The sequence below is a fragment of the Callorhinchus milii genome, unplaced genomic scaffold, assembly GCF_018977255.1.
Source record: "Callorhinchus milii isolate IMCB2004 unplaced genomic scaffold, IMCB_Cmil_1.0 Scaffold4, whole genome shotgun sequence".
Taxonomy (NCBI): domain Eukaryota; kingdom Metazoa; phylum Chordata; class Chondrichthyes; order Chimaeriformes; family Callorhinchidae; genus Callorhinchus; species Callorhinchus milii.
Window position 1 is genome coordinate 51,427,660 of NW_024704745.1, and position 9,469 is coordinate 51,437,128.

A 9,469-nucleotide genomic window follows, 5' to 3' on the forward strand; every position below is an offset into this window, starting at 1 on the left:
CTGTCAAGACCTATGTGAATCATGCCCACTTGGACAAGACATTGGAGGACATATGCCACACATGGATGAAACCATTCACCAATAGAACAAAAAATAAATCAAACAATGTCAGAAAAAGGGTGAAGAAAATATCAGTGAGGAGAGAAAAAAGTGATTTGTAAAATCCCTTTCGTAGCCAAAGTATTATACCACAGTATTATATTAAAACTTTTGAAACAAGCTGAATGCAATGCATCCTAGGCTGCTGGAATGGTATTTCCTTCCTCCACTCCACCAAGCACCTCACTCTGCTGGCTCCTGCCTTCTACACATACTCTTCACTCCACCATCAGCAGTCATGCTTTCAGTTACTATGTCCCGAAACTCTGTAACTGTCTGCCTCAATCCCTCCACTTTATCCCCTCCTTGCCCATCTTTCGATCACTTCTGAAGTCCTTCCACTTTGATAGTACTTACATAGAAGCAGAAGGACTTCAGCTCCACCACTCCCAAGTGCTCCGGGATGCTACCCACATGAAGGTCATTTTATAAATACAAGCTGTTGTTTCTATATTGAGGTCATGGTTTGGATTCTCTGCACATTACTTGGCGGTTATTTCTGCAGCCCCAAATCCTTGGGAAATTGAAAATTCCTGCACAACAAAGTCTCAATTGAGCCAGGAGTTTGATGCCCAATGTATATAAAGAGATGGAAAACAATATTCTTTGCTGCTTAGACTGCATGGACCTCTTCCACACTCTTACATGGCACCTTGTGATGAGGTAGGTAGATGTTGGTGGCTGAATAAATCCCTAGCTGGCTTATGTCCACTTTGTTCTTTTGAAAAAAATTGACTTTTGCTGTCCAGTTTAAAGTTCAGCTTACGATACTATACTGTCTGTTCAAAAACACAGACGGTCATCTTAGTCAGCATGAAATGGGAGGGTGGAGGGGGAAGAAGGTTGTTGTTTAAGAGCTGGAATGTCAATTGAGAGAGTTCTCACCCACTTTAAGTGCTGTAAGACAAATGTAAGGCTTTGTTGAGCTGTGGATACAAAAACAATTGTTTGTGGATGTTAATTTCATTGTGTTACTTTCCCCCCCCCCCACCCCCCTGTCTCTTTCCAAAAGCTCTATATCATAATCAGTTGTTTCCACCTTACTATCTGACTGGGCCAATTTTCCTACTCCTCCTCCTTTCATGAAGGAGTTCCTCTGCTGGCATGCAGTTCCATGAGCTACAGTGGCTCAAATTGCCAATTTTCATTTATGACACCAGACCTTGAGCATCAGCAAACTATTTGACTGCACATATCACAGCTGAAAATTATACTGTCCTCACCCAAAAAGCATTTTGCAGCATGAGTCACTGGAAAGTGATCAGGTGTGGGAACCTTGGCTGATTTTGCCCAATCATTAGTAACAAAATGCTGTGTCCAATTATAGATCCCCCCCACCCCAATACTATCACATTGAATTAGATTATTTAAACAAAAATCTGTAATGGTCTGCATGGCTTAACAGTGCACAGTTTGGGGGTGTAGAGCGGGAAAGTATTTACCCACCAAAATTTGAAGGGTTAATTTTACAATTTTTCTTCAATTACTTATATCTTACTTATTATTCCTATACTATTTTACTTTTTTGTTCTTGATTTTCTTTCCAGCTGTTTGCTTTGGATTGTCGGCTAGGACACTGGCAGCAACTCCCTTCTCTTTTCAAATAGTGTCATGGGATTTCTAATGTAATAATAATACTTGCACTTGATATGGTGCCTCATGTCTTTGAGAATATACTGTAAAGTGAATTGACTGTATATTTTGTGGCCGAAATATTCATCTAAACAGGCAGACAGAACCTCATCTTAACATCCAAAAGACAAGTGATGTTGAGCACTCCTCCAGCACTGCAACTGCAGTGTTACCCTAGACAATCATCTTAAAGTCACCATCAACAGCTGAACAATATCTATTTATTCATTTACTTAATTATATTCTGGGCTGTACTGCTGCAAGCCTATCTTTTGAAAGTGGTCTAATTTGTATGCATCCTAGTTCATTTTGGGATGGTATTTGATGCTGTACTATAGTCTGAGATTCATACAATTAATGATCAACATCATGCCAGGTATAAGTATAATGAAGATAGCGTAATGAAGATAGTATAATGAAGATAATAAAGTAGGTCTTTCTATTTAATACTTACAGCTGAAGTGTGCATTGGAATAATTTTTCCTTTTTTATATCATAAATGAAAATATTTTTAACACACTCACAGCAGGTAATATCACACATTTAATGTTGTGCATACCCACAAGCAGTTCTCTTCTAGTAAGTCAGTGGTAGTATTTGGAGAAGACAGTATAACTAGCTTGACCTCAGAAAATTCACTTACCAGTACTGGTCTAGTGGTGTAAGAATAATTATGATATTAGAACACACATGCAGGGCAGGTATAATACAAGTCGACCTCTATAAGACAGTTGGATTTCAGTAGATCTAGATACACAAGGCCAGTTATACTGAACTCCGCCTCAGTAAATCTGATAATTTGACAGTATTGAGGACTACGCTCGTTCTGGAATATAACGGGGTCGTTTGTAAAGGAAAGCCCCAAATTGGATCTTGTTTATGCTGAGATAAATTTGGAGTCCAAAAAATTTACTTGAATGTGCTTTATTTTGGAACCCATATTTTAGCTGATTTCTTGTCTGGTCTGACCTCTGCAACAATACAATGTAGCATTAAATAACAGCAAAAAGTACAAGAAAAGTGAAGTTACAAATTGTTATTTTTCAATTTTTTTTTAAGTATTCAGAAACTTGAATGCACTTTTATTGTCCACACAGTGGAGTCCTGTAGCTCAGTGGTTAGAGCACTCGCTTTGCAAGTGAGAGACCTGAGTTCAATCCCAGGCAGGGCGAAACCTTGGGCAAGTTTCCTTACTCCACACGCCTAATAATAATCCCTCCAAAAAAACCAAAAACAATAATTAAATTGGTCATTTTCAATCTACGACTGTTTGTGGGACATTGCTGTGCGCAATTGGCTGCCGCGTTCGCCCACAAATATACAGTCAATTCACTTTACAGTGTGTTCTGTGAAGCGCTTTGGGACGTCCTCCTGACGTGAAAAGCGCTATATCAAATGCAAGGATTATTATTATTATTATTATTATTTTAGGGTTATAAAATATTTCATTGTCTGCTACAGCTAAATGGAATGTCTTATGTATAATCCTGTTAAACTTTAATCAATTTAAAATTGAAAAAATTAACGTACTGAAATAAACAGAGCTTTAATCATAACTGTATTTTGCACTGTAGTATCCTACATAAACAGGCATTCACCAGATGTGGCGACTGTGGGTTGTAATAGAATCTGGTGTGTTGTCCACACTGCTCAAATCTTTCTGCTATTTTAACCAAAACTCAGTCCTACATGTGTTTTTAGGGATGGTTTTGATGCTTGTCCCTCCCTTCCAACCAAATTAAATGAGTTGGGAGAAATTGAGTAGAAAATAAAAAGTGCATGCATTGAGTCCATTTGGTATATAATTTTACCCTTACAACCAGCAAAGCTAGTTTGAATTTCAGCTTCTTCGACTGTCATTTAAATCCAACAATTCTTATTGGGTAACTTTTCACAATTATCAATCAGATTAAATGCTCCATGGTATTGATTATTCTAACTGTAGATAAGAGGGGGAAAAGCCTATCAGGACCAGTGCAAGTAACATGAATGCATCTCATTACATCTCATTATTAAGAAACAGATGTGCAGCAATAATGGTGAATTTAATGGGTGGGGGTGAAATGAGGGAAGCATAAATAGAAAAACAATTGCTTTTACATTTCCTCAAACTGAGAATGGTGCACACCTACCAAAATGGGCAGCAAGTGTAACACTTTTGACAATAATCATAATATGTGATCTTTCATGTTTTATATTAAATCCTCCTTTCATACCAACTACATGTATATACATCTGTCTGTATATGTCAGACATATTGAACTGCACAACAATATCAACATTCAACCAATGCATATGAATTTCCAATGCATATCAAAATGGATTTTCAGCAAACTTCAGATTAGTCTGTTTTATTCTATCCACATGGAACATTGCTCCAAAGATGGCATTGTAAAAAGCACCAAAGATTGAATCCGATTTACGAGACAGCACTTTACTTCAGAACCAAAAGATTTTCAATAATGCCAATTACAGAACAGTAGGTGGTCCTTTTTTAGTGTTTCTAATTTGTGTTTATAATAATCCTTGCATTTCATACAGTGCCTTATCAAACTTTGAGACGTCTCAAAGTGCTTCACAGAATATACTATAAAGTGAATTGACTGTATATTTTTGTGGGTGAAACATTTTATAATGTCTGTGTTGTTTCAGAGACATATTCTCATTGTTAATTATTATTATTAATATAACTGACATCTTAACTCCAACTCCAAGATCACAATCCACTTGCAGCCTGCTTAATGAGACCTTTTCAGCACATTGGGATGTCCTCCTGACGTGAAAGGAGCTATATAAATGCAATTTGCTGTTGTTGTTGAGACAAGCTAAAATGATCACATATAAATTCCTTAGTAACTCAGTCCAAAAATAATTGGTACCAATTGCCCGACACAAACTTTCCAGAAAAAAACACCAGGTAAAAACTTTCATCTCCTTTACCTTGAACAACTATTATTTTGCATTCTGACTTGTTCAATTTGTTTACTGATAGGTTAAAAATAACCAGACAGATGGCACAGCATACTTAACACATAACACCACTACCCAATGGAGTGATAAGACATGGATGTGAAACCATTAGCCACAGAAGCTGAATTCCTGACCTTTGCAAATGGAAGCCAAACACTTTTCTATTTTGAACAAAGAAAAGTTAAAATTTTTAAAAATGGAGAGCAAATCTTGCATGGCCTTTCTTAGTTCTTCCCCCAAAAAGCAATTCTTACTCAAATTTGCTCCTGCTCTCGTTTTTCCTTCTAGTGGGGGATAATAACAAATGTGCTGGTCTCTCTCAGTTATCAGGCCCAAGCATCTATTATTTATATGTGAGTTGTGACCATGAGTGTTGACAGGCTATTCAATCGTAGCTAAGACTGATCCTGTCATAAACCCCCTCCACAAACATACACCTTCCAGCAATATAGAACTGAAACCCTGGTTGATTTTTCCCTCCCTAAACCAGGGGAGAATAGATCAATTAAAGTGTCCCTGGCTAAGATGAGTTAGCAGCACAAACTGGAATTCAAACTTATGTACCTCTGGGTTGTGTAACTTTATACTGTACTGAATGGTGCCTTTGCTTGTGAGGTCATCAAGGAAGTTTATATTTTAATTGTCAGATCAGGAATGGCATTAATAAAGAGTAATATCAGGTCTACAATCCATCTAATCTACCGAGGAATATGGGACAGCAAGGACGATATTAAAGAATAAAGGATTTTTTAAAAATGGGTCAATTTGTTTAAAAGTAGATAATGGGTAGGCAGACAATAGAAGGCTGAGCATAAGACTTTGATTCACAGATCGCAAATTGAAATACCAGTATCAAATGATAATCAAATATAGCTAGGCTATGCTCCTAGATGACTGGAAAATCCCACCTCTGGGGTAGGGGGAAAAAATGTCAACAAGACAGATCACATTCTTCAAATGCTCGTTGATACGAAGTTGCACAGGGTTGAGGGCATGCAGCTGAATGTTCAGAGACTTGAAATGGATATGTACAGTGGGAAACATCGGGAAGAAGTGCAAACAGAAATCTGGTTTAGGCTATGAATAGTAACACATATTAAAAATACATTTAATGTTAATGATCCTCTGCACCCTAATATTTGAGTAGATAATGGTGATGTTGGCATTGAACCACACAAAGCAGGGAGTCCTCAATTTTATCCATTTTTCATGCTGCATTAGCTGAACTTCCTAATCTCAATCAGAGCAATATTGGGGCAAGTAAAATTGCTGTTATCATTGAGTTTGTGAGGCTAAATTTCACCAGTGTTTCCATTCCTGGTCACAATTCAATAATCTCAGATGAAAGTGTCCTGAGTATGGCCATGTATTGATGACAGTATTAGGTATAGCTGTGATGGAACCTATTTTATTAGCCCGTTAGCACTCGCTCCCCAAGATCACATATAAAGAATTTAGGTGAGATTTTAGTGGACCTCCAATCTCTAAAGCACTATGTGACAAATTTGAGTCACTGGCTGAAGAAGACTTCTAAAATACCAATGGGCATCATGAATATTGTTCCAGAATTAATTTAAAAAGATACTTTTCTTCATGGAAGCTTTTTTGTTGTTGTTATTTCTGAAAATTAGAAGAACCACAAGAACCTGCTCATCATATGCAACTTCACAATTCAAATTATCACACCATGTCTCTGAGACCACAGTGAGACAGATTTGCCAACTCCTTCATTCATATGTAGGGTGCCACTCTTTACATGCCTGCCAGGAATATTTACCATAAAAAATACATTATGCGTTAATTTCTTATTTTGTTAAATTGAGAAAGATCATTATCTTACAAAGATACACTGAGAATGTAACATGGTGGTCTTCCAAGACTGAGCTGAGGCTTATTCGTGGGGTATGGTGGGAAGTTTTGGATATGTTTCATGTGGATCTTAGGTGCCTACATTGAGAAAATGTTCCATGTCCCAGCACCAACATCCCTCATCTTTAAGACCATAAAGCTCATCTCCCCTCCCACCAAAAAAGGTCAAGGTAAGGATAGCTGTTTTTGTTTAAGCCACTGAATAACAAAAGCAAGCTGCACTTCACCGAGCGCTCTGGGACGCTACCCTGCGTGAGGGGCGCTATATAAATGCAAGTTGTTGTTGTTGTTGTTGTAAATGATCCTGCTTTCGTATAATGAATGTACCTTATTCTGTACTAACCTAATGCCAATCCGAAGGGCCAATATTACTCAGTGTGTTGACTTTAAGTGACCACATGCATTGAAAATAAAGGCTGAGTTTTGAATTTGGTCATTTTCACGGGATTTGATTCACACGCCCCGGATCGGGGGGGGGGAGGGGGTGTTTGAGTTGCAGACGCCTAATTCGGGTTTAAAAAGTGCGTGGCTGCAGTGCAAAAAAAAAAATCTATGTTTTGCTCTCCAGCAGATTTCCGAAACCGATTGCACGAAACCCGGTAACAGATTTTATGTAAGTTGTGGTCAAGTCGCCCAATCAACAACAGAAACTTTGGAAGTGAGGCCCACAAAAGGTGGCAGTGTACGGTTATTCCGGAACTAAGTGGGGGTTCCGACCCGTCGCTCACGTCGCCCCAAATACATCTTCAATCTCCGGCTTTCAGGCCGCTAATGAATGAAGGAATTTGCAGGAGGAGCCCGGGCTACGCTCCACTGGCTTCCTGATCCACGTATTATGCGTATCGAAAAAGCAATCGCAGCACTCTACACCCAGAGCCTGCAGATCCCGGCTTTTGGTTAATTATACCGATCAAGTCCTGTGTTATGCCAAAAAAAAATAACAAAAGACGCCCGATGTGGCAGACATTCTGGTGCTCGCTGTGTAAAAAAAAAGTATTGAAAAGCCTCTGATGGTGCCGGAGTCGTCTTGTGTCAGCCGCCAGCAGCTCTGATGCAGATTAATTATCCGTTTCGGCTTAGTTTACCACTCCCCTGCCCCGGGTGACCCCAGAGGCCGAGCAACGTCTCAGACGGAAACTGATGAATAGAGATCAGTTACAGCGCTCTGCATCTCACCTCCTTCTCACACGGATCCACCAAGGGCAGTGGCGCAATACTTTCTGTTACAGCGAATGCAGCAGCTATGCCAGACCAGCACGGGATTGCACAGGGAAGTGGCTCCAAAGCTGCTTAATGTGGGGAGACGCCCAATTCACCACCAGCAGCAGCAGCAGCCGCCAGTCTGCTGCATATTAAGTCCTTTCCTGAGCGCACAGCGAATCAAGCACAAGCTGGAGCGTGCACCACATCTGCGCTGTTAGCGAGCGAGCGAGGAGAGAGAGGGGGGGGGGGGGCGGGAGAGAGAGGGGGGAGAGAGAGAGAGACGCCAACTGCCTGTGTGAAAATAAACGCGTTACTACACAGACGCGAACCCGCATTGCAAACACTGAGCCGGAACATGCCATGGTTTGGCTGAACAATAGCCGCGCACTTACCAGCAATACATGGACATGGGACTGCACCCAGCACTCACACGGCCTGCCCACATCCACTAAAACACTGTGTACCCGACACTTGTGTAAAACATTAATTGTGTCTGGCAACACCTTTCAATTTCATAAATTGTTAATGAAATGATCTGTGCCCTTTTATTGCGCCAATTTGTCGTAATTTTGTTCCTTGTTTTATTAGGCAATGGGGCATTCGAGGGTCCTTGCAGACTGATTAAATGCCAGCACTCCGAGAGCATGGCCAGGGTAGAGCATGACCCCCTCCCCTCCACCACCACCTTTCGGAAAACATTTCAACGCTTAACACGAGTGATAAAACGACTTTTACTTCAGTATCGGTTTACCCAGGTCCTCGGTCGGGGAACTTTGTTGGGCTTTTTTTTTAAAAAACGCGAACCTTTTGAAGGTATCGGAGGAAGAGAGTAACTGAAACAGATCGGAGAGGAATAAAGAGCACCGATGCATATCGTCTTACCTTATCCTTCCTGCGAAGCTTGGCGACGGGACCTATCCAGGCTGGATGGAGTGGTTGCGATTCCTCCATCTCCAGCATCACCTGACTGGGGTAAGCACCTCGCTCAGAAAAGTCCAGCTCTTTAAGTTCCACCAGAGAATAGTTAAACCTGCGACTCTAACTCCCGTTTGTTTGAAATCTTTGCCAGATAAGCAACTAATGATGTATGGCCCCTGTGCACAGTTAGCGTCGGAGCGGCTGCCAACACCATTCTCCAGTCACAACCGTGAAATCCCCTCCTCTCTCGACACAGTGCAACTCAACTGTAAACTGTATTGCTTTCGAGTCGAATCACACGTACATACATAGAGGCTTTTATCCAACTCGACTGAGAATCTTGGATTTCACAGCACCCTATGCAAACTTGATAACGTAGTTTACACACGAGGACAAAGGAAACACTATCCAAAAAACAGAGTGACTCCTAATGAAGGAAGGCTGAACGAACACGACTGCGGCTTCTCCCTCCAGAGCGCCAGAAGGAAGCACTGCACGCAATGCTGCCCACCTCCCTCCCACCCCAGTGAAGGAACAGCAGCAACCGTCAGCCCTTCGCCTCCAAAGTTGTCGCACCGCTTGTCTTGTGTAACATTTGTCTCTGCCAGGATTATCCGAGGAGAACAGTCTGGGAGCTGCTGTTTCCTGTGATGCAGACTGCGACCTCGGGAAATGAATTAGCTTCAATAAAACCAAACAAAATGGGCTCATGTGACCACAGCTGCCCATTCACAGCCCGCTTCACTCATAACTCCAGCTAAACTTTCTGAGCCGGCTC

General features: G+C 40.8%; 1 protein-coding gene across 1 annotated transcript in view; it reads right to left on the reverse strand.

The window, feature by feature from the left end:
- The window catches only part of LOC103183793 (BCL-6 corepressor), a 131,486-nt gene extending 122,603 nt beyond the window's left edge, over positions 1-8,883 (reverse strand). Inside the window, exon 1 of the mRNA XM_007901480.2 lies at positions 8,656-8,883. Within this exon, the coding sequence (XP_007899671.1) occupies positions 8,656-8,733 (78 nt within the window). The 5' untranslated portion in view covers positions 8,734-8,883. The remainder of the gene's footprint in view (positions 1-8,655) is intronic.
- Positions 8,884-9,469: the final 586 nt, after the last annotated feature.